Source organism: Polistes fuscatus, unplaced genomic scaffold (assembly GCF_010416935.1).
Source record: "Polistes fuscatus isolate 324 unplaced genomic scaffold, CU_Pfus_HIC Scaffold3, whole genome shotgun sequence".
Taxonomy (NCBI): domain Eukaryota; kingdom Metazoa; phylum Arthropoda; class Insecta; order Hymenoptera; family Vespidae; genus Polistes; species Polistes fuscatus.
The window spans coordinates 3,422,006-3,446,347 of NW_025113107.1; the positions used below are offsets into that span (position 1 = coordinate 3,422,006).

The following is a 24,342-nucleotide window of genomic DNA, read 5'->3' on the forward strand; positions in this document are numbered from 1 at the left end:
TAACACATTGCGAGCATTAGATAGATTTTGTGAACCGGTTTGTTGATAAGCCGAATTTCGACATTACTGAAAACGTCATTATGCATGTATACGTGTGTTATTTTTGTTCTTACTTGTTTATTTCCATAACTTAAAAAATAATAAACAATCAAGATCAATTATCTCAGTGGTAAAAGCTTATCGTAGGTTTATTGATTTCGGAATTATTCGAAGACGGAAGTTTTGCAGAATTTCTCACAAGGATCCGTTTTTGATTTTATTATTTATTCTTTGAACACGAAGTGTAGGAAAGTGTAGTAAAGCTTGAATAAATAATCTTATTAGTAACCTTGTAACGCGTCGACAAAGATACTTCTGTAGAATCTGACAAGGCTCTTTTTCAAAGTATCGATGACAAATGTTTGTTTAGTGATATTTGCATCTGAATGAATCGCTCTCTGTAGGACGTTCATATTCGCTTAATAGAACAGAAAGGACATGGAAACAAAAAATAAATAACAAAGTTTATTAATCAGTGATATTAATTAATAGTCGAAATTATAAATGTCCAAATGTAAAATTTGAATTGCACATATATAGAAAACGAATCGTCTAACTTTTGGATATTTTTGCATTCTCGTTGTTTGAATAATAACACAGTTTAACAGAGTTTTACATCACAAGTTTATCCTGTATATAATTGTTCATATAATTATTCACATTTACTTTCTGAAATAGTCATCTTGTGCAATGTACTTTCTACATGATCGTAAAAAAAGGAAAAAAAATGTTCATTCGAAGAAATGCGAAAGAAATATTAAAGATAAGTAGGATATTACATAGGATAGTATATAGGATAGTATATAGATAAAGTAAAGAAAATACTCGAGAAGATTGGCATGAAATATCCATTGGCACTTGTGAAAAGATAAACTTGTGGAATATAATCAATCCGTACTCCTTTGCACACTCCTTTTCTTAAGCATTCTTGTTCGAGGACATTTGGAGGTATTAAATAAACTATAAATCTTAAGGTCCCGTCACCCAAAGTCCATTTGGACTTATCAGGACAACTCGGTTGTCCCCGAATACTTCCGTACGGAAGTGTTAGCCGATTTGCAGGTGGGGGGCATAAGCTCTTCCGATGAGTATAAAGACAGAAATCATAGGCGTATATTTGTTAGTCGGTTTTATATCTTGTCAAGTCTAAAACATTATTTTCTGTTAAAAGTTCAATTAATAGACTCGTCGAAAGAATACAGGATGAAAGATCCGTCATGTATTATAATCGCGTTAGCAATCGTTTTATCGACAAGTTTGTCGTTTGCTTGGCCGTACAGACGTCGAGATGTCTCTGACAATTCGGTGGATAGTCCAGGAGGGCTCGTATCTCGTTTGCAATATCTTGGGGAAGCAGCATACGGTCTGCCGAGTAACGAGACGGGTTTAAAAGTGGCTAACTGGCACGAAGGAATGTCAGTTAATCCTGAAGAATTGGGTAATTACGCTGAAGGAGATATCCTTTTTCCACTTGGAACGAGTAGGAACGGTTTGAAAGCAAATGCTGCTAGATGGCCCAATGGTATTATTCCTTACATGATCAGCCCTTATTTTGGTAAGATTGTGTGAAATCTGTTTTTTTTTGGGGGAGCTGAGCTATTACTTGGAGCTTGAGCTACTTTGAATACATTCGTATTCGCATTTTCTAGATGAAAGACAACTTAAACTCATTTATCAGGCTATGGAGGAATATCACAAATATACATGTATCAAGTTCAAGCAATATACCGGCGAGGAAAACGATTACATTAGAATTACAGCAGGTACTACCGGTTGCTGGAGTAGCGTAGGTAGAATAGGTGGGCGGCAAGATGTGAATCTTCAGGTACCAGGATGCGTTACCAAAAAGGGTACCGTCATTCATGAATTGATGCACGCTGTTGGCTTTTTTCATGAACAAAGTAGATATGAGCGAGATGAATACGTTACTATCATATGGAAAAACATCGTTAACGGTAAATGGAAATAAATCAATCAATAAATGGATCAATTGTCAATTGATTATTTTTCCTGTCGATTAGGTCACGAAAGTAATTTCGAAAAGACATCGAGAGAAATAACTGATGCCTTCGGTGTTGGCTATGACTATGGCAGCGTGATGCATTACTCCGCCTATGCATTTTCCAAAAATGGAGAAGCAACTATAATACCAAAAGTGAGTAAGCTTTTTAATCGAAATCACATCATGCATAAATTTCACCTAAAATATTATTTATTACATCGTATATGCATAGTTTTCCTTAATTTCATTGACGCATAATAATATATAATAGTATATAATAATATATTGTATGGATATGGATATGTATCTAATGAATATGTGAGAAAAAAAAGAAAGTTTCATTTATTAATGAACTTTCGTGCTATCGGTTCATATCGATTCATGGTATTGGTCCAGTTGGTCACTCGCATGCATTGGCGTGTGTTTTGTAGGAACCAGGTGGTCTTTTGGGTCTTATCGGAGAAATCTTCCAGGGCAAAACCAAGGTTGAACTTGGACAACGAGAGGGACTTAGTAAACGAGACATTCAAAAGATTCGCAGAATGTATCACTGCAATAAACGCAGGCGTAGTCATAACTGATATTTTTCTTTAATTTCACAAATTGTATGTGATTTTGAAAATGATCTAATCCAAATGATAATCTTGAATTGAGTATCGTCGGGTAATTGGATCATTGATCTCAGGTATATTTTTAGGTCGCACAGAGACAAGTAGATATTTTTACTTTCACTGTTTTTCTTATATGTATATTGTTACATATATATTACTTATACATTATTTAAATAATAATAATAATAATAATAATAATAATAATAATAATAATAATAATAATAATAATAATAAAATAATGCATTTATAAAAATGGCTTGTCATATTTTCTTTTCTTTTATTTATACGCTCGTTTTTTACTCAAGTTTATATCCCCGAAGAGAAAGTAAATCAAAGCGCGAAATTAATTAGAAATTATTTAGAAATTATTTTTTTGTCTAGGAGAATTTATATTCGCGAAATGCAAATGACAAAACCAGCGCAACTCTAGAAGAAAATATCATACTTACGATTATAATATTTTTTGATTTGATAAAAAAGTTCAATCGATAAAAATTCGATGATTGAGGATATTCGTGTCTATCTACAATAACCATCCGTAACGTTGATAACACTCAACCGATCCACGTTCTTTTGATAAAATCAGCTGCCCTTTCTCCTATCATAATGGCTGGAGCATTCGTATTGCCGGAAATGACTTTTGGCATGATGCTAGTGTCGGCTACCCTAATACCTCGTACACCCCTTACTCTTAATTGATTATCTACGACAGCAAAAGGATCTTCTTGTGGGCCCATCTTGCAGGAACCAGCCTGATGATTTTCAGGAGATGTGTCGTGTTTCACGGCACATTCCCAATAAGCATCGCATCCAAACTTCAAATGTTCACAATTTTTAACCGGTGTACGATCCAATTGGAAAGCATATCTGTAAACATGAAAAAATGAAATGTAACGCGTTAGGAAATATTTCATGTGGATAAAAGCATGTAATACGTACCGCCTCAAAGCTTGGGTTTCCGATAGTCTAAGGGAGAATTTAATGGCTTCAACTAATCCAGCTATGTCGTCTGGGTGAGACAAGTACTTCGGATAGATCAAAGGTTTCGATAGAGGATCGCTGTTGCGTAAACGAAGATAGCCACGGCTCTTAGGATGCAAATAAGTGGGAATAATGTAAATGGTACGATTTGTCCCTTTCTTCTCCCCTACCATGCCTGTTTCGGCACAATCAGCTAAATAGCCACCAAATATAAGTTGAACGTCTGGATGATCTTCTCTCGAATTAGCATATTTCGTATTGATCATTGCGGTTACCTCCGATATACCTGTTTTATCGATAATAACCTATTATTAATTAACGTATCTAAGTAGAAATTACACATTTGCTAACTTCTTTTTTGAATTATTATTAATTCCTTTTTCTTTTTCTTTTTCTTTTTCTTTTTCTTTTTCTTTTTCTTTTTCTTTTTCTTGTGAAAATGTAAAAATAAAAAAATAAATCGGTACTAATGAACTTATCCCTCTAACTATTTCTTTCCAACTATCGATTTGTCTCGAGGCTACATTACGTTCCGAATACCTCGAATATGCTCGAGGGTACGGTATATACGGAACACGAGTACAAAGATAAGTGAAAGATTAAGTAAGTTGCCAATAAGGGATTAATTAGAGGACACACATTTTCTTTTGCTATGCTAACATTGCATTGCATTGCTCGATGCATGTTACCGTATAACACCAAAGCTTGCTTTTCTTTCTATTTTATTAAATTTCATTCCTATTCTTATTCGTTGAACCAATAGCCGTAAAATGCGTGAATAAATGATGCAGTTTTTTCGATCTAATTAAACGCACCAATTATAGGAGAATGTAAAATTATGAACCGAAGTTGATCCGCGATCATTCCGATAATGAACTTTCTCGTGCATTGCGTTCTTCCGCAACGTTTGTCACGGAGCGTGACCACAATTCAAAGATATAAATATTATAATAACTTAAGTTTAATGTTTTACGATCAAATTAACGTTCGTCGATGAAAAGCTTTCCGATATCATTTCTCATAATGCTTGAAATATTCTAATATTCTCATCGACCTTTTTGTTATCTTTTTATGGAACGTAATATTTGCGCTTACTAACGTTGTAAAATATTTCTACTTGCAAAGCTGAACTTAGAACCTTTTACGTGGGTAGTAACTCGGTGAAAGCAATATTATGTCATGGTCTTGATCTTACGTACATTATATATGTCTCTGCACTTGAAACAATCGAAATGTTTACGTACAAGTTTATATCCGAAGCTTCGAATCGAAAAAATGATTTAACATTCGAACATTACATTGATTATTAGCGTTATAAGAGATTATTTTTTAAAAAAAAAAAAAAAAAAAAAGACAAAAAACGTTTTACATTCACTATGAATGTAACGTCCTTGAATCGTTAAGGCTTTTCAAATCGATCAAGCATAAAAAAAAGACGACGCGACGAGTAATGGAGATGAAATATGACTTCTCGACAACAAAGTGTGACAGTTAATCGGGTGAAATTCATTGAATCGAAATAGAACAGAATAGAACATTCGAAACTAGCTAATAGACTAGCGAACGTTGGACGCGTTTTTTTTCCTTTTTTGGATTTTTAAGATAGTCGAAGTGCTATTAAGTAGAATGTAAAGTAAACAAAATTGCTCCCTGAGAAAGTTATTAAAATTGATCGATTTTTTTGTATTAACAAACTATAAATATAACGAAATATAATTTGAAAAGTGTTACATCACATCGCGGATCGACGAATACAGAGAAGAAAAAGCAAAGGAGGATAATTGTGCAATAAACTTTCACTAGACGTACACGAAGCCGGCTGCTGCCGGCATCGATCCCATAAGAGATGTGTAACCAACGCTACCAACGATTCGCGTTTCTTTATGTGCGTAAGAAAGGTTCATTCAAAGGCGATTTTGAATTGCGCTAAAAAATGGTTCAAATATTTAGTTATTAATTTACCCGTGCCAGACATGAGTCCGTCTCTGAAGAGTAAGTATTCCATTGCCGTAGCCCAATTAAGCGGAGTAGTATCGGTGTCGTTGATCGTGAAAGTCAATGTGTAGGCAACGTGATTGTGCAGATTCTTGCCAACTCCAGGAAGATCATGAATTACGGGTACACCGACGGCATTCAGTTCATCTCGTGGCCCAATGCCACTGTTCAAAAGTATCTGAGGTGAATTGACGGCACCTTTGTTAGAGATAAAAAGCATAATAATAATGATTATATCATAAATGACGATATAATTATGTTCTAGCAATGAACTGTTGTACTTTGCATCGGACTGTAATTTAGATTTTCAAGGACGCAATTATATCTCGCGATAATAAGTTTAGCCTAACGTCAAGTAAATTATAGGGAGCTATAATGTACGCTTAATTAAAGTATATTCTCGAAAAATATAGGGTTGGCAATCAAAAAGCAAGATCTCTCGTTGGAAGGTAAGAAGGTTGGATTGGCAAGAATAAATGTTACCTCCGCTTACGACGACTTCCTTCGCGACGGATACTCGATTCAACTTCCCGTCATGAATGAATTCCACGCCAACTGCCCTCTTATTACCGTCCAAGAGAATCCTCGTTGCCGTCGAGTTCAACATGATGTGGAGATTTGGACGATTCCTAGCGGGACGAAGGAAGGCCCGAGCCGTCGAAAGTCGAGAACCGTTTCTCGAGGTCGTTTGCGCTATGGCAAATCCGGTGTGCGTTCGTCCGTTCAAATCCACCGTGTCGTATCCTATAGCAAAAGATAACAATCCGTTGGATGAAAAAGAAAGCGCGTAATGTAGTGTGTCAAAATGAAGCCTATCTACATCGAGCAAAATGAAAATTCTCTTTGTCAATAATAACCAAGTTCTTTTCCAGCTTCGAGGAGGGCGAAGCTCAAAGGAGGATGATAATGGAATTGCGTAACCGTCAGCGGTCCTCCAACTCCGTGATAACCGATATCCATGTTGTACACTTGAAGATTATCTTCGCTTTTTATAAAGTACGGTAAGACATCCTCATAAGACCAACCAACGTTGCCCATTCTGGCCCAATCGTCGTAATCCTTTCTAGAGCCTCTCATATAGGTCATTCCGTTCATAACGCTAGTACCTCCGAGAACCTTCAATCGTAAATAGATAGATATTTAAGTATATAAGATATAAAACGATAGATATATACAGGTACTATTAATATATGCGAATAGCTAAACTAGTCTAGTTAAAACTAGTCGATATAATGTAAATGCACAACGTAATAGCCTGTTATTTCATAAGTTAACAGATTTCACGCTTCAACGTTAGCATGTATATATAGAAAAAATATATATTTTTTTTTTTTCGAAGTTATTTTTTTTTGGAGAATGTGATAAAATTGTACTTTTCCTCTTGGCCAATAACATTTCCTATCGTCTTTATTCAAACACGCTTGATCCTCGCTCTCTGTCGTGTATTGCCAATCGATGTCGCTACCGAGAAAATTAAAGAAGAACGATGGAATTTGTGTACCGGTTGGCTCATCTAGGCCAGCTTCTAACAATAATACAGAAAATCTTGGCTCCTCTGACAATCTCGCCGCTACTGCTGCTCCGGCACTACCTCCTCCTATCACCACGAAATCGTATCTAAAAATAAAACGTTTCTTTATTATTACATCATTGAGCATAGAATTTGTCGAGTAATCGGTTATGATCGTATTTCTTCATGAAACGTGAACGCGAAATTAGGTTTAACGAACAATTGGATTGGTTCCAACTGAACGAAAGGTGATTTTCTCATGACTTTGCTAAACCCGATCATCCCGAGTGGTCACGGAATATTACAATTGAGTGCAATAACGCGTACACGTACACGTACACGTACACGTTCACCCACGTGTAATCGCGTATCTACACACACGCATTGCATAAAAAGTATGATAATCCGAAGCAATATCCAGTTTAACAGCTCGTTAGAAGAAATCAAAACGCGATCTACGAATTCGTTTAATCAAGTTCAATTACTGTTTATTATACCTTTCAAGTCTAGCAGATGCTTCAATATTTCCAATATTTCCAAAAAAACTGCTATTATATTACGTATTAAATTACTCGTTGGATCTATCGTCTCGACGTAACGTAAGAAGAGAATTATCTAGACAATATGTACGCGAAAAAATGTCATGGATGATTCTTACTTCCGAGAGACTAATGTAACAAACAAAAAATCGAGAAAAAGAAAGAGAGAGAGTTATTATTGTGTCTGTGTCGTGTATATTATGTCTCGTTATTAAAAGAAGACAATTTCCACAACTAGCATTACGTGAGAACAGTACTAGGTGACAGTAGATTTCATCTTTGTTGCGAAATCTCGTTAAAGTGTCCTTCATTTTCCTTTCTCAAGATTTTTCAAAAAGAAAAGATATGGAGGAAAGGCTTTGGTTGAATATAATTAAAAAATAATTTGCTAATATATTTTGCAAATAAATTTGTATCTATGTACAAAATGAGATAGTTAATGATAGCCTTTTTTTAACGAGTCGTTATCTAGCGATAACGATCAACTCTTGGATAACTCTCTTTCGCACGTCTTTGACCTAAATCCCAATTATAGTATAGCATTTAACGGATCACAATCATCGGCTTGCCTCATATTCACGTTTTTCGGAGGTATAGGCCTGTTGCAAGGATCTTCAAGGTCGCACTGACTTCGCAGAAACACTTCTAGAAGACCCATGAACAGCATGAACGATGGTCCGCCACAAGTAGATGCCAACGTTGGCCCTGTGGCCGTGGTCAAAGGGCAGTTACAGCTCATCTGTAATATCATTACAAGCATTAATAACTTATCCCTTGATTAATATTCTTATTCTTTATCTTATTTAGATTAGAGACTTTATCTTATGTATTGATTTTGATAAGCAGACACGTAGCAATTCCCATTGGTTCCATTGAAAAATAAATGACCCGTTTGTTACCTTTTTTCGTGGTTTCGCGGTCTCGCGCAGAGCGAATCCCGTGGAAATTTTCGCTTTCTCGCGCGGTAAAGAATTCGAAGGGAAACTCTGATCCCCCCACACCCCCTTTTGTACGTTGTATACGATCTCTACGTTATGTAACATTTTTACAAGCCGAGTTTCCTCTTCCTACAATTCTCATTGTCAGATACTCCGATATATCCCGAGCTTTCGTATTCTACAATTTTCGTGTCTTTTCATTGAAAGTTCATTTTCATTTTCTATATGTTTGTATTTATCACAATTAAGAACTTTTGTTTTCTCTTAATTGTTCACCATCACGGTTGACAATTAATATGTTAGACGTAATGCGCGTATATGTCTCTTCGTATACAAGACCGTTACGTTCACTGACCGAGAACTGCACCGGGTCTCTTACTGTTGATTACAAAAGTCACGCAGTTTCGCACTTTCTTTTAAGTATATTGTATTCTTGGAGAATATTTTTTTTCTTTTGTTTTTTCTTTTCTTTATTCCAACAAGATAATTACCACCAAATTCTTTCTAATTCCATATTCTTGTAATATAAATTTGCTGTCCTTGAACTAAGAATTACCACAAAAAGCACAATACGCCCTCACTGCCCCCAATATGCCCTGACAAATTTTCTAGTTGTTGAGATTTCTATGGGTAAAGTAAACGAAAAATAAGAAAGTATCCTATCGTGAAGCGCAGCCAAAAGTTAACTAGTTTTTTCATGAAAGAAGTTAGTTTTGCTGTAGTGACAGCAAGTGTACAATCAACAGTATTTCTTCATATATATATATATTCGGTATGTCTACTTATGCAGATGTATATGTTAGAGATTGAGAAATGACTTACTTCGGTTACTGCAGGTTTTCTACGATCTAATATAAAAGTGCATCTGCGAATAAAAAAAAACCTTTCTTCTTGAACGATTAAATAAAACTATTTAAATACATTTCAATGAATATCTCTAATCAAGTTAATGTTCTCAGTTAATGTCTAAATATTTTCTTTTAACGTTTATATAAAATCTCACGATACGAGGATGCAGGAGAATGTGTAAAAAGAGTTGGATAAATCGATGAAAAAATCTCAAGGTAAAGGTGTGTTGACCCTCCGGTTGTTTAATGCCAAGGTATGCAGTGAAACGAGTTAATAATTAATGCGACTAAATTCAATCTTAAATACGACTCGCTATTCGGTATTGACTCTCTCTCTCTCTCTCTCTCTCTCTCACTCCCTCTATAAGCAGAGTGAAAGAAGAATGTATAAGAAAAAATAGGCGCTCACCTTTAAGCCGTTTCAGACGTGTTTTTTATCGGCTATATTATAAGAAGCCGATATTCAAATGAGTTTGCACACACTATCGAAGGAGGTTTAATTTGAAGAATATATGTGCCTTTTCAGCGACACTATCGAATCGAAGAAAATCGTGGCTCACGGTGGCACGATCGAGAACCGACTAGACCGGTACCATTCCCATCGCGTCCGTAATATTCGACAACTTCCACCTCCCTTCTGCCTTCCCTTCAATCCATGGAAATGTTTCCAGAGACTGCAAATGGAAGGTATGCTTGTTCTATCCTTTACGAACTTACTACGTGGACGGAATTTCATTTCTTGCCTTGCGGTTTTTTCATCTTTTTCATCTTTTTCATTACGATGTCTTCGATTCCAAATACGATTGAAAATGTTCTCAACTCTTATAATGTATTGCACAATACTATTATGATCGATTTGGAAATTATTTATATCAACGATCACTTGCCGCTATTCATTGATCTTTTTATCGTTATATACTCGCATTCTTGGTTTTAATAATATATATATAGTATACCTACTAATCTTTGACTTGAGATGAGAATTTTTCAAACACGACTATGTAATAAAATAATGTAATGTAATATATAACAATTCGTAGGGAACGGTTGGGAAAGTTTCAAGATCGCTGTTATATACATATCGACGACTTTATTTTGCTTACAATCATTCAAAAACGAACTATTAGTAGCAGAAATATCTTAAGAAGAAATTTGAATATCAATATGTATATAGATAAAACTTATATTACGATTGTGTCAGTGAAACATTCATTATTATATTCAAGATTCTTTTTCGGCGACTCGATGATTTAACATACTTTTATTATGCTCCAGGCAATAATACTACGGATTTGGAAAGATCCGTTCGAGACACGAGCGAACATCTGCTAATCAAATTAACATTGAATAAATAAATCACGAAGAGAAAATACTTTACTTGATTGAGAACATTTCGTTCTACGTTTTCGTCAATATCGCGTTTAATTTGAAGTAATAAATCGTACCTATTAACTATCTCGTAGAACAATCATAAACAATTTAATTAATAGTGAAAAACGTTAATTATATATATATGCATAATTAAAGTTATATTTGTGACCTATTGTAAAGCATAATGCGGATAAAAGATAATGCTTAAATAATATAATGTAATACACAGCCTAATAATGAGAAAAAAGCAATAACGAGCTAAATCTAAGGGTTTTACCCTATTACGTAAAAAGTGGAGATGATATATCTGTATGAAGGAAAAAAAGAAGAGAAGTCTTAAAAATAAAAGTATCGAATAAACTCTGTTATTAACATTTTTCTACAAAATAAGCATCTCTCTTTTTTCAAAAGGTACAGAAGAGAGGAAAATATATTACGATCAAGGGGCAAGTAAGAAAAATATAGCTCATAGCCATTATTCTTGGATTTCTTTTTATAATTTCATTATAATTGGGGGAGAAATAAAAGAAACTAACAAATTATTATAATTTTTGATCGAATCTTCATAAACGATCACAACTTGTCTTTTTATGCATTTTCGCGTTTATTGCAAGGAAAAGGAAAAATACGAAATATGAAAATATGAAATAAAATCAACGGAACAATCAAGATCGCATAGGAAAGAATTTAGTTTCTGATTTGATAATATAAAAATATTAGTCCTCTCCACGAGAAAAGAAAAAATGAAAAAAGGAAAAAAGGAAAAAAAAATGGCCATTTTCCTAGTAGAAAAAATGTTAGAAAATGCGGTATGCGCGCGTAAATAAGAAAATCTTGATAAAATGAGTGAGAGCTTTCGTTTCGTGTGAGCTTTGACGATGACGGGCTTCCATCGGAGTTTGACGTTAGAGTTACATTAATGCGAATTTATGTTACATTAAATGCGAATATTCATTCTACTTTCTTAATTCGTAACTGCAAGAGTCCCGCTAAAACGCTCGTGAAACCGGCATTGTAGTCGAGCGTCACTTCCGTGTAAATATATTCTTCTCTATGATCTTGAAACTTGTCGGCCTCGTCGGGTCCAGATACCAAAGCACCGTAAAGTATTTGAGGATTAGGTTCTTGCCTATCGAATTCTGGCCACCCACAAGGCATTGGTTTGTCTGGACAGGAGGAAGCTGCGTGATGCGGTTGCGTAGGTGGATTATTTCCATATCCAACCACGTAACTTCTCCCTAATTCGTTACAAAAGTGCATTATATATATATATATAGTTTATATATCATGAAACTTGTTGAATTGACCCTTACCCTTGTTGCCTAACATATAAGAAATTTGGTCCGTTGCAAATTGACGATATTCCTGGGAATCACCGATATTAGGATAATCGGCAGCTTGCAGACAAACAAAGGCCACATTTGCAGCATGGCAAAGGGTACCGAATTTGTCGATATATAATAACCCTTTGGGCGTACGCTTTTGTTGTCGAACGGAAAAGTCGCAAAAAGCGCGCGCGGCATTTTGATATTCCGATTGACCCGTCAGTTGAGCTAACAGAACCTAGACAGCGAAATGGATGATGGCTGTGTGCCAATCGAACGATTCGAATTATCAACGCGTAAATCGGAGATCTTACCTGGACACCGGCAACCTTTTTATTGTAGAAGAACTCGTTTGGCCTTTCTTTAAGATGAAAATGTTGATAATGATGCTCGGCATCCTCGAGGTACCTCGAGTCGTTGGTTGCTTTGAAGAGCCAAGCCGCGGCCCAAGCCAACTCATCCCCATAATCAGTGCTTTCGTAATATTGCGCTGCTCCACGAATAGCACTGTGATAAAGCCCACGATATTTGTTAGCAAAATTATAAAGCTCTTTCGCATGCTTCAGACAACGTTCGCTGTAATCTGGATCAACGTTCTTGAAGACAATACTGGATGCTGCAAGGGACGCTGCAGTTTCCCCAGCTAAATCGGAACCTTCGTTAGAAAAATGTAGGACAATTAAGAAAATAATCAGGACAAACTCGTACAATTCGTATTTAATAAACGTACCAGGATGATCAGGATCGATTTTGTAAACTGGCCTCGTTGTATTTAATTCTTCCGGTCTTCCCCAATACGCGTGATCGACGGAAAAGTCTCCGACTTGTCCATAAAACACAAACTCGCTTACGTGGCATTTGATAAAATAGTCAGTAGCCCATTTAATAGCTTTGCGAATTTCGTCGAGTTGACCGGCCTCGACGTAAGCTTCCGGCCAACTAGCAGCTCCCCATGCTAAAAGGGTTGTCGTCGATGCCATCGTGAAACCAAATTTCACGAAATCACCAGCTGTCGATTATACGAGAAAAATATATTTACCAAATGATGCCCTAAATTTAAAAGAAAAAATCACTTACGAAGACTTATTAATAAGTCGATACTTAATATTGTTTAATAAATTGAACAAAATTGTAATCCTTTTGTTATTCATTATCGTTCTACGTTATTATCGTTCTACGAGTTTTGGAAGTTATTTTACTGACGTACACTATATTTATGTAAAGATACGTAATAAGGTAAAAGCGATAATTGAATTCCAGCTAATCGCACGTTTCTTTGAATACGTCGATGAATGGGATAATATAAAAGTTTGATCGCGTACTCACCATCGTAATAACCACCCGTAAGATCCTCGCCATTGATTCCATGATCGGTCAACGCGGAGTCACCTCTCCAGGATATTCTGTTGTCCTCCGGAAGTTTACCAGATCGTTGCGCTTCGTAGAACAATAGAGAGAGCTCTAAAACTCGAGCGTAATCGCCCTCACCTTCGATTGGTTTCACGAGGGGGGCCACCGCCGGGTTGCCACCGCCGCCGCTCATCTTTGTAATCGAGGCCACGGATGTTATCGTTAAAGCCTGTAAATTTGTTTATGTCTCCGATAATTATTATATATATTGCAATGTAAGCTAATTAAGGCACGATTTGATAGGTGATAAATCCTGACGTTTGTTCATCTTTAAAATATGCGCCAGCTATTTCCCTCTCTCCATCCCTTCCTTCCTTCTTTGCAGTTCAAAGCGTTGATATTTTTTCAGCTGTCCAAGACACGTTCCTTGTCTCTTTCGAAAGAAAATCTACGTATTCTTTCCAATGGGGTTTCATCGCAATACCCTTCGAATAACAGGCGATGCGTTTCACCTGCGATTTTCTCTCGACGTCAAAAAAACACCTTATCACGGTTTGTAAAAACTGAATCTCTTTCGACAAGCTCGTTGGAGCCGATTCTCTTTATTAGCGAGTGCTACGAATTTGCCTTTATTATCAATTAAATAGTCACATTTTAGTCACATTTTATTTTTCAAACAAATTTAGTATGTATTTAGAAAATAATTATACATCTGTTGGTAATAGTTTCCATTATTTTGGATAACTTCGATGGCGATTTTAACGCAATGAATTCGTCGATACTATTTTTTAACTTTTCATTTTTCTTTTATTTTATTGTGTTTTATATTTTACACAAGTTTCATCGCAAGAGATATAAAAAATTTGATTTTCTGAACGCCGGAAGACTCTTTCTCGTCGCATTGAGATTCCTCGAGGAAAGAGGAAAAGAAAAAGAAGAGAAAGAGAGTACAGCACTATATGAGCTTACAATAAGGACGGTATTTGCGGAAGGTGTTGGCGTTTGTCATACAGAAGAATTTCTTAGAAGAAGTAAACGTGCGTGAGAGCTGTACGAGAGATATAGACAGATCTCACCTACGTTTTCAACTCACAACTTATACGCATAATTCTTTCTTATTTACATCCTATTAGAGAATTCTTTATTGACAGAAATATATTCCTTCTATTTTCTTTTATATAGACAAATTTACATTTGGAATCTTTCATTTGTTATTAATCAATATAATCAAGAGATAAAAATGGACAAAATTAAAATTTCAGCATAATTATTGGGCAGTTATGTGTGAGAAAGAAAAGGGGAAAGAAAAGAAGGAAGAGAGAAAGAAAAGAGACTGAGGTGGGAACCGGAAGTCGTCGCCTATCTTTTATTTCCGTTCGTGGTTATCGCACAATCAAAAATGAATAATACCTTATTGTATAGATAAGATAAATAAATATTTGACAGTAGAGTCTTCGTAGAACGCGTATAACGTGTCAAAGATATTGCAACTATTGTTTTCATACACGCGATAACACGCGATTTCCTCCTCGTACGACCCGAAATTTCTTCGTCCAACTCGAGTTTATACAACGCAACTCGTTGTAACATATTAACCGCGTGCGTTATGGTATGTGTATAATACGTATAAAATGTGTATACGTATACACGCTTAAAATGGCAGGAGGAAACACGTAAACGCGCGTCATCAAAGAAATAATCTAACAAAGAATAATATCTAATCTCCTTCCCGAAATCTCTTACAATTAGAGGAAATCAAACTCACCGTGGCGAACGCGAAGATGATTTTGATCTTCATTTTCTACCTCTCTCTCGCTGTATCCACCACCTTTCGTATGACTTCCTCGTTCCTACGATGTTTGAATAAATCTCTGCATAATCGCTTCTACTTCCTGACGTTGTTGGTTCCATTCGAAGTCAACAACGACTTCGACTCATCTTCTCATCTTCTCATCGGATGAATTTTTCTTCTTCTTGTCTTCTTATCTATAGGTAAAAACACTAGAATAGAACTACAAATCGCATCTATTCGAAAAAAGCCCAATAAAATAATCGATTATTTCAATGGAAAGTTAATTTCATTGAAAGTTCAAATTCAATTGTATTATTTGTATAAACAAGCTATTTTCCTCTCTTTCCCTCTCTTTCTTCCTATTAGAGCATACTATTATTCTACTTTATATCACTTTACGATGATAAATCCGTTCTTAGTTTCTTACCGTCAGTCTTGGTGTTCATTTTTCAGTAATGTATTTCAATAAGAAATATGTGCATTACTTACGCAGTCCGCGTAAGTAGATAATATTAAATACATCTAGAAATATAATATGTCTTTACTAACTCTATAAGCGGGCGTGAATCGTTGAATGGGGAAAACCCATTAATGATCAATATGTTCCGAGTAAGACGACGAGGACGGTGCATCGATTCATGTCGATATAGGATAGAAAGGAAAAAGGTAATTATTATTCGATTAATTTATCTATTGACTTTCACCGGCCACAGACAATTTCCAAGTAATACATAATAATCCAGAATAAAATAACAAAAGAATTTATATCTTGCGAAGAATGAAGTAGAGCAAAGGATGATTGCCGCGGAACGAACTCGCGCGTACGATGACCCCCCCCCCACGTTAGAAAATATAATGGAATTCAATGAATTTGCTTGCAGCACGTCGTTATCTCGTTTGTTTTGCCTTTCACACTTCACTTTTTTACACTTAACACTTTTTCACCTAAATCCTTTTTGGACGATTGGCTAATGAGAGAGAGAGAGAACAGAAAGCTAATCCCGACTTTTGTAAATTTGGAGATAAACGAAATAGGATTAGATTTGTACGGTAGGATAATTTTCGTCGTCGTTGTTTGATTCGTCGATTCGTTCTTCTTGGCCGTTATTAGTCATCGAATAAAACGATTTGCATGCATGAAGCGTACTCGTCTCTTTGCCGCGTCTTCTTCGTCAACGATACGATCTTATGTCGTAGTAGGTAATTCTTTGTTAAAACATTTCCAAATTGAAAAAACGTTAGGGAACGTTTGTAGAAATGGTTGTTGCGTTGATCAGCGAATTCGAATAATTCATCGATTAACTTAGCGAGTATTCTGATTGACTGACTGACTGACTGACTGACTTACTGACTGACTACCAGCGCGAGTGGACGATCATCGTACTCGTTACCAAAGGATGCGGCGGAGGTGGGGACGAGTCTTCTGGAAAAGGTGAGGAGGAGAGGAGGAGAGGAGGAGAGAACTCTCTATGTAAAAGTTGAATTTTCGTACGAGAAAATAAAATGTCTTTCTTATTGCTATCTTTCTATTTGGTATCTTATCTATAGGATATCTATCGTAATATATGTATGTCGAATGAGATGTATGCGTGCAACGTTTCAAATTTATCGACAAATTCGACTCGGGGGAGATAATTATGCATCGGTCTTGATAACACCTCGATCTTTTCAAAACAACGGTATTATCGGGTTGCTCTTGTTAATTGCGTCTTCTATAATATTTAAAGAAATTTCCTTGAACGATCGCTTGGAATCATTTTTCTCGATTTTTCTTATGTTAGAAAATAAGAAAACAAAAGGAGACACAAATATTTACGATTTACACGCATTTTTGTGGATTTTTCTAATGAACGAATCTAATTAATTTAATCCTTGTGCCATAATATCGATTATATTTATCGATTATATTTATATATTATAAAAAAGATATTGAATCGGTAGAAAAATAAACTATAACATGCGAAGCATGTGCTTCCTTAACGTAACTAAATTGACTATTATTCGACGGGCAATTACTTGATAATTTTAGATCGAGCAACGAAGGATTCGTTCGATGATCTCAATCGATCGTTAATTGTCGAAAAGATCCATCGATACCAAAAATATCGTCGTGAGTCTTTGGTTTGCCTGGACGTAGTGCTTCATTTGCTATGACTGATTCTTGCGCAGCGAACCACGGTCCGTATTCTTCTAATTTTTTAACCCAAGCGTCTATAAATGAAAATAAAACAAAGTAATAGAATGAAAGGGGCAAAAAGATCGAGGAAAGAATATTTCAGAGATATTTCTCGAATATTTCTCGAATATTTCTCGAATATTTCGGTGAATATTTCGGTGAATATTGAAAATAATAATTGAAGGTATGTACCGTGTATCGGTTGAATAGGTCCAGCATCGCCACCGTATTCGGTAGGTAAAATTTCCCTAGGTACGTACTCGTAAAGAGTTTCCATTTTGCTATGCGTAAAAATACGATTCCGTATCTTCTCCTTCAAAAAAGGTTTAACAAAGTTAACGATTGTATCGACGAACGGTGTGATATTCACTGCATGTATTTGCTTCAATTTCACAGGATATGCCTCTTGAACGCAAACGAGAAATTTCTTGATGAGCGTTGGAGTGAACTTGGCGAAATGTGCCGGTGTTGCAACGCTCGCATCAAAAATATAAATATCACCGGCTACACCGTGAAGTTCTTCTTTCAGACGAATATCTCCTACCATCAGCACTAATTTCATTAGATTCGCTGTATTCGTTGGTATATCTTTACTTTTTCCATTCATTATTATCACTCTGCATCCGTCTTTCGTTAAGCCTGGCAATGGTGGAAATTGTCTGGAAATAATTATAATATAAATAATTCTATTTGCCTCGTATAAGAAAGAGAAAAAAGAGCATCGAGAAATTTTCGGAATATGAAATATAATATTGGTGAGTATTAATACATTTGACTGGCTGGTGTTTTTAACTCCTGCTGCGTGATGTCGCGATTACCGAAGAACTCGGGCGCAGCTCCTCGCATCGTGAAATACATGTCGAGTTTCCTTTTGCATTTTTCCAAAGAAAATTTACATCCGCGGAGAAACGTCATTAAAAATTGGTCGTCTAAGAAAAAAACAATAAATCAAATAAGTATAATCGAAAGCGATTCTGTATTCGAGGTTTCTTTTTATAAATAAATTTTCCTCATAAGAGAAATACTTTTACCATCGATTTCAGGTAAATGTGGCTGTTTGGCTAGCCATTCCTTGATCGTTTTCAAATCATTATCTCGAGTCATTACATTTTCATTCAGTTGTGACCTAATTAATTTTGACATCTCATCCTTCGGTTGTATTAGTAACATCTGCGAACAAAAGAGCATTCCTTGCGTTAGGATTATCGTTAATTGTAACTTATCTACGATCTAGATGGATCTGGACATAGATGGATAATGGAAATACGGTAATAATATTGTAGTTATTTCCTCGACAGTAATACTCACCTTTTTGAAACGAGAGTAGCCCTGACGCGACCCTGACGAGACCCTGACGAGACCCTGATCTAACAAGGTGTTTTTTGAAAATAATTCTTAAATTCTTCGAACAAGGGGCGAATGTCATTATATTTCGACACAGCTACGATTTTCAGCGATTCGGTTGCGCACCATAATTTAACTAACATCAATTTATTCGCGCTTTATTGTCATAAACGTAATGCGTAATAATATACTATAACATTGGTTGCGCAAGTGAGCGCTAACGCTTATGTGAGAAATTATTGCTGACCAAGCCAGCTTGCTCAACCCTAACTTTCTCCGAACTTGTCACGGCTCGCGAAGTAGGAGACTTTTACTCTAACTAACTTCTTTAAATGTACTTTTTTTCTTTTATTTCCGACGCAAATTTAAGATTTATACGATTAAAAAATGTTTCCATTAGCGTTAAACAAATGTGTCTGACATATTCATAGAAGAAATGAAAGGTCCTCAAAAAATGTAATATTACCAAACGATTATAAATGATGAAACTTGAAATTAGGCAACAGAAAGGTATTCGAAATATCTTTCACAGTTACGAACAAAATTGCCTCTTTCCATTTACATTTTCGAGCATATGCTTGGTAACTCATTCAGAATAATACACATATAGATGCGTAATATATCAAAGATACTAAACGACGAGTAGTACCGTATAATCGATTAATATTCTCATCAGTAGTTATAATTAAATGACTCGGTAAATCAAAATTCCATTAGAATAAATGATTAACATGTGGATCATGCCTCGATAAAATAAAATATGCCTTTATAATAAAAAATACTCACCTTTTATCTTGCGTATATACCGCGAGGTAACCGATATAACAGGAGCACTAACGAAAGCGTTTACTTTGGGAAAGGGATTGAAAGAAATATGAGAATTCGTGGTGCTCGCACGTTCAAGAGATTCTATACGAACGACGGAGTAGGATAACCTAACTCTTGGACCGGTTCTCCTTTATATCGCGTTATGCCCCACTCTCTACTTACCAACTCTCGATCCACGAGAGTTTTTCATTACGCTATCGTAAAAAAAAGAAATGCTGTGTTTGCAATTTTTCCACATTTCGATCCATTCATTTGGATTCATCGTTGGATTCCCTTCTCTCGAAAAGCCCGAAAAAAACCTCTACAGTAATATACATGGGGTATACAAAAATCCTATACTCGATCGGAATAAAATGAAATAAAATGAATAATCAAATATATATATATTATCGAATAAAAGAGCAGTAGTGTACTAGTAAAAGGTACCAATAAAGCCACTATTCTGATCGTTACTACAAACTCCGATGCAAATTCTTAATATCTAATATCAAAACTTTCGAGACATTTGAATTGTTGACAGGAATTGTCGATACATTTGGAAAATTGATTGCATACGTAAGCTCTTTACTACAATAGATTTGAAATATATAATCTTTATTATGCTTTTTACCAAAGTAAATAAAACAATGTAGTGATAATAAGAAATATGTTGAAATAATTATTTGTTATATAAATAATTTCAAGGACAGAGAGGCAACATTGTGATGAAATCAGGCGACCGGTTACAGATGATAAAGATAAATACCGTTGACGATAACTTGACATCGATACCAATCATCTTTTTTCCGTCTCTCTATCTATCTTTTTTAAATTACCGTAACGATATGGTATAGAGTAGGCAGTATATGTTATAGTATAACGCAGCGTCTTTCATTATATTTTTCATTATTAATTTAAAAAATATATATTTATATTAACTTAGTGTTAATTTGAAAACTATGAAAAAAGACGCGATGCACGCGTATTACGGGGTAGTTTTAAAGAACGTTTTAACGTTTATTCAATCACTTGGTGGTATCTGTACCCAACTAACGGCATAACAAATGTCACAATTCGCACGATTCGCTTTATTTTCTTTCTACAGAATTTGGTCTTATTGTTAGTCAGAAAGGGGTTGCGTTAACTCGATATGACGAAAGGTGAATTCACGTGTGTAGAAAACCGTAAGATCGTAACGAGCGATTGTGTAATTGTATGAAATTGCTTTTAAGTGAGGTAACAAAAATAAAAAGTATTATGATATCGATGTTTATTTGCTTTCGTACATTGAACTCTTGGACGAATTACGGTAACGCTTCGATGCTATTCTATTCCTTAACATTTACTTGCATTCAGTTACAACAACGCGCGACACAGATATATATGTATGTAATTATATGTGTTGTAATGAATTATTTATTTAGAAAATTTCCCTTATACATTTTACCATTTACCCAGACACTTTCCCGTTCGAAGCAACGCCAGATTTGTACAAAAGAACTAAAAATCGGGCCTTGAAAATGATAATTACCTTAACCTCTTCTCTTCTATGACGAATTGAGAATTATCGAAGCGATCAAATACGTCACCGTGCCAATAAACATATTAAATTTGTTCAATACGATATGAGACGTGCCCGATACGTCGATCTTTTCCGACAGAGTATCGTTTAAAAATCTCTTTGATATATTTTCCTATAAAAACAAAAGAAAAGATAGAGATCATTAAAGATCGAAATTAATATCTTGACGATTTGGTTTGCATAATGGTATTAACATTTTCCGTAAATTGAGATCCATTCGTGTCTCGAGCAATTCTAATTGGAATATCATGAAAATGTTGATTCGCATTGCGACAATCTTGCTTCTGACAAGAACGACTTAAGAGACTTTTAATGATATCTGCAAGTTCTTTAATCGTACGTATACGATCAAGAGTCGAAGCTTCTGGTCCATCGGCAAAAAATGGCGCATGCTTGATATCCTTCGAGCATAATTCTGTCACGACGACGAGCGTATCGGATGGAGAAATCTGAAATTAATAACAAAACATCGTAAATATAACTTGAAAAAGCGTTCATTGTAAGGAAAGAAGGAAAGAAATAAATAAAGAAATATATTGACTTGGTAATGCAAGAGATCCATCACAGAGGTAAGTTCGTTTCCCGGTATTACAAGTACCAGCATGTAACCTTTGACACCTGAGAGTATTTTTAGATTTTTCATTGTTCCATCGACCAAGTCAATATAATTCGTTGGTAAAGACGAAGATTCTTGAAAGGAAAACTCATCGTCCATTTTATTGGTGGATCCGTTTAAAGAATCGATCATCGCTCGAAATAAAGCAGTTTTAATCTTGCTAAATAAGTCGAACACGTCCCATATATTGCCATTATTCGAAACATCTTTCCGATAATACTTTTCTAAATCCGTATAATTTCCTTCTTGCGAATCCAGCGAACGTAATGAGTCATTCTGTAGCGATTCACTCCTATAAACTCGTTTTACTTCGTTCGAGAAGTTTTTGTTCGATTCATCTTCTTTCGCAATATCAACAGTTCCTTCGATATCGGATACGAAGGGAATGGAGAAATTGATAGATGACAGAACACCTAAATTATGATTATGATAACATATCGATATAAATGCGAAAGTATCGCGATTGAAAATAGTCGAATAGATTGAAATATTTGATTTCAATTGGGAAAAATTTACTATTAATTTTGACTTATACTCTTATTATAACCGGTCAGCAGAAATATACGTATAACTTACTAGTCGTCATATCTTTAACTCGACGAGCCCAAATCAATAATTCAGATACTCGTGAACGTAGTGTTTGCTGACATTCGCATTCGTCCTCCTTTCTTCCAGAAATTCCCAGAAATTCGTTCAATTGTATTTTTATAGGTCCGTTCCCTTCCTGATTGTCGATCTAATTAGAATTGAGTAGAAATATTAACAGTAGGATAGTACATTGGTCATTTGAAATCATTTGAAATGTTCCTACTTCAAAATATCCGTGTACTGGAAACGAATGAGTTTTCTCGAAATGATTCCAAAACTCGTCTCTTATTTTCCCAGTCGTGTCAACGAAAGTCAAGACAACGTTTCTCAGAACGTTCTTAGACAAAGCCAAGCTTGAGTCATGTTCCAAGAAACTAGTGTTAGGTTTAATCGCGAACAGTTCTTCCGAATTTTTTAAACTTGTCTCCAATCTCTTTTTACGTTGAATTTCCTTCGCGTGGTTTGTAGTCATTTTCTCGTCCCCAGACTTTGTCCCCAATCTAGCCAATTTAGCCACACGCACGCTATCGTTCAGTATCCTTTTGTGAGACACATTTCCAACAGATTTTAACGATTCTGGTATTGTCAAGAAGGATGGAATACCTATTAAAAAATCTATTTCTATTGAATGAAGTTATTTGTTCTACAGGGAAAAAAGTGCATACCTGAACGACCGATCAAAAAGCAACTGGATTGAGAAAAGATTGTAAAAACTCCAACGAAACAAACTAATAATAAACTAATTCTTAACATTTTAGTTTACGGATAAGGTTTCTCAAAGTTTCATACAATTGTCAGCTTTTCTTTTATCTCCATATAAAAAAATACAAAAGAACAACGTTAAAATAAGTCAATTCCAAGAGCAACGGCGCGGACAAATGACTCGCATCGGAGTGAAATTATTTTGTTTTTTTTTGTTTTTCCTTTCATGAAGCAATATGGTATTTTCGATAAATCGCGTTCGATTAAAATCGATTTTTAAAAATGAATTTTATACTTTGTATTATTACAAATTGATGAGACGTATTCGACAAAGCTAACATTAAGTATGTTCTAACGAAGTACGCAAATATAATTAAGGATTTGTCATTGAACAATCGGTTGGTAGCCTAGCTTCGTACTAGTACATTAACCTAAATAATAAAACACGTTCAACTGTGTACACTCGAATGAGTTATTCTGTGGTTCTCTTTTAGTCGATACGATGACATATTTCATGCCAGTATTACTTAGATCGTTCAAATTATCGTATTTTCTCCTATTCGCGTATGATTATTTTGAGTTAAAAGTTTCTTATCAAAATAAGTGGTCCATTTAAGTAAAACCACTTAAATATATGTATTACTTCAATTTTACCTATATATTACCGAAATATCTTGTTGCGATGCAAAGAAATATAAATATATTTAGTTCCGAGTTATATCAAAATTTGACGCATAACAATATTTTCCGTTACGAGTGTTCAAATTTGAAAGAGAAAAAGAGTTGTATAAGAAAAGTCGTTTCTTCTCGATTTCGTTGGTTTCGATGAAAAGTCTACTCTCTCTCTCTCTCTCGCTCGACTTGAGTCGCATGGAATTTGAATTATTAAAACGTCTATAGAAGCTGCTACGACAATAAAAGAAACAACATGGTGTCAAGGGACGCTCCGCAGGGGTCGCTAGAACGTCTACGCCTGGTTACCGGCACGCGATTGGTCCACGTTTGGCGCTTTCAAGTTTGGAAGGGGTTTTCTTGGCTGTCGTATAGTTGCTCGTTGTGGGGAGCTTCATAGAAAGTAGAGGGAGAAATAAGGGAAAGAAGGAATAGAAAGAAGAGGGTGCCAAGTAAATCGCTTGCAGGTGATACAAGACTGACAACGTCCAAGACATAGTCGCCAGTCAAATAGTTTTTATATTGGACAATAGCGTAGTCCAGTCGTTAGGCTA

General features: G+C 35.4%; 5 protein-coding genes across 12 annotated transcripts in view; 1 reads left to right on the top strand and 4 right to left on the bottom strand.

The window, feature by feature from the left end:
- The window catches only part of LOC122519255 (zinc metalloproteinase nas-4-like), a 16,017-nt gene extending 13,321 nt beyond the window's left edge, over positions 1-2,696 (top strand). Inside the window, exons 4-7 of the mRNA XM_043638597.1 lie at positions 1,211-1,594; positions 1,689-1,994; positions 2,061-2,194; positions 2,473-2,696. Of these exons, the coding sequence (XP_043494532.1) occupies positions 1,211-1,594; positions 1,689-1,994; positions 2,061-2,194; positions 2,473-2,622 (974 nt within the window). The 3' untranslated portion in view covers positions 2,623-2,696. The remainder of the gene's footprint in view (positions 1-1,210; positions 1,595-1,688; positions 1,995-2,060; positions 2,195-2,472) is intronic.
- Positions 2,697-2,927: 231 nt separating this feature from the next.
- LOC122519477 (glucose dehydrogenase [FAD, quinone]) lies at positions 2,928-10,028 on the bottom strand. 2 transcript variants are annotated; one of them, XM_043638943.1, is made up of 8 exons: positions 9,873-10,028; positions 8,247-8,416; positions 7,002-7,245; positions 6,486-6,744; positions 6,112-6,372; positions 5,596-5,826; positions 3,592-3,919; positions 2,928-3,519 (listed from the first exon to the last, which is right to left on the bottom strand). In XM_043638943.1, the coding sequence occupies exons 2-8, from the start codon at positions 8,414-8,416 to the stop codon at positions 3,207-3,209; spliced, it is 1,806 nt and encodes a 601-aa protein (XP_043494878.1). In that variant the 5' UTR covers positions 9,873-10,028; the 3' UTR covers positions 2,928-3,206. The 2 variants fall into 2 exon arrangements, with proteins under 2 accessions (XP_043494878.1, XP_043494876.1); XM_043638941.1 differs by lacking the exon at positions 9,873-10,028 and having other exon boundaries at positions 8,247-8,428.
- Positions 10,029-11,312: 1,284 nt separating this feature from the next.
- Positions 11,313-16,671, bottom strand: LOC122519478 (endoglucanase E-4-like). 7 transcript variants are annotated; one of them, XM_043638950.1, is made up of 7 exons: positions 16,650-16,671; positions 15,275-15,495; positions 13,486-13,738; positions 12,890-13,168; positions 12,474-12,814; positions 12,148-12,397; positions 11,313-12,072 (listed from the first exon to the last, which is right to left on the bottom strand). In XM_043638950.1, the coding sequence occupies exons 2-7, from the start codon at positions 15,305-15,307 to the stop codon at positions 11,786-11,788; spliced, it is 1,443 nt and encodes a 480-aa protein (XP_043494885.1). In that variant the 5' UTR covers positions 15,308-15,495; positions 16,650-16,671; the 3' UTR covers positions 11,313-11,785. The 7 variants fall into 7 exon arrangements, with proteins under 7 accessions (XP_043494885.1, XP_043494884.1, XP_043494883.1 ...); XM_043638949.1 differs by lacking the exon at positions 16,650-16,671 and adding an exon at positions 16,449-16,534; XM_043638948.1 differs by lacking the exon at positions 16,650-16,671 and adding an exon at positions 16,351-16,433.
- A 138-nt stretch (positions 16,672-16,809) lies between these two features.
- On the bottom strand, positions 16,810-19,731 carry LOC122519479 (alpha-tocopherol transfer protein-like). Its single transcript, XM_043638952.1, has 5 exons — positions 19,608-19,731; positions 18,509-18,647; positions 18,247-18,406; positions 17,670-18,136; positions 16,810-17,512 (listed from the first exon to the last, which is right to left on the bottom strand). Exons 2-5 carry the CDS (start codon positions 18,645-18,647, stop codon positions 17,361-17,363), a joined length of 918 nt encoding a protein of 305 aa, XP_043494887.1. The 5' UTR covers positions 19,608-19,731; the 3' UTR covers positions 16,810-17,360.
- Positions 19,732-21,365: 1,634 nt separating this feature from the next.
- On the bottom strand, positions 21,366-23,603 carry LOC122519256. The gene is made up of 4 exons (XM_043638598.1): positions 22,638-23,603; positions 22,403-22,562; positions 21,752-22,239; positions 21,366-21,659 (listed from the first exon to the last, which is right to left on the bottom strand). The coding sequence occupies exons 1-4, from the start codon at positions 22,884-22,886 to the stop codon at positions 21,366-21,368; spliced, it is 1,191 nt and encodes a 396-aa protein (XP_043494533.1). The 5' UTR covers positions 22,887-23,603.
- Between the last annotated feature and the right edge of the window lie 739 nt (positions 23,604-24,342).

Bases quoted from the DNA above. Each gene is read 5' to 3' on its own strand.
- LOC122519477 (XM_043638941.1), bottom strand. From the start codon at position 8,428: ATGATATTACAGATGAGCTGTAACTGCCCTTTGACCACGGCCACAGGG. The intron at 7,246-8,246 runs GCAAGCCGATGA...TTTTATTTTTAG, and splicing joins CCGAAAAACGTGAATATGAG to ATACGATTTCGTGGTGATAG. The intron at 5,827-6,111 runs GTAACATTTATT...TCTCTAACAAAG, and splicing joins GGAAGTCGTCGTAAGCGGAG to GTGCCGTCAATTCACCTCAG.
- LOC122519478 (XM_043638950.1), bottom strand. From the start codon at position 15,307: ATGAAGATCAAAATCATCTTCGCGTTCGCCACG. The intron at 13,739-15,274 runs GTGAGTTTGATT...ACAAATTTACAG, and splicing joins TCATCTTCGCGTTCGCCACG to GCTTTAACGATAACATCCGT. The intron at 12,398-12,473 runs GTAAGATCTCCG...TTCGCTGTCTAG, and splicing joins AAAAGGTTGCCGGTGTCCAG to GTTCTGTTAGCTCAACTGAC.
- LOC122519479 (XM_043638952.1), bottom strand. From the start codon at position 18,647: ATGTTACTAATACAACCGAAGGATGAGATGTCAAAATTAATTAGGTCA. The intron at 18,137-18,246 runs GTATTAATACTC...AATTATTTCCAG, and splicing joins AAAACACCAGCCAGTCAAAT to ACAATTTCCACCATTGCCAG. The intron at 17,513-17,669 runs GTACATACCTTC...TTTCATTTATAG, and splicing joins ACCTATTCAACCGATACACG to ACGCTTGGGTTAAAAAATTA.
- LOC122519256 (XM_043638598.1), bottom strand. From the start codon at position 22,886: ATGACTACAAACCACGCGAAGGAAATTCAACGTAAAAAGAGATTGGAG. The intron at 22,563-22,637 runs GTAGGAACATTT...AATTCTAATTAG, and splicing joins CAGTACACGGATATTTTGAA to ATCGACAATCAGGAAGGGAA. The intron at 21,660-21,751 runs GTCAATATATTT...TATTAATTTCAG, and splicing joins TGGATCTCTTGCATTACCAA to ATTTCTCCATCCGATACGCT.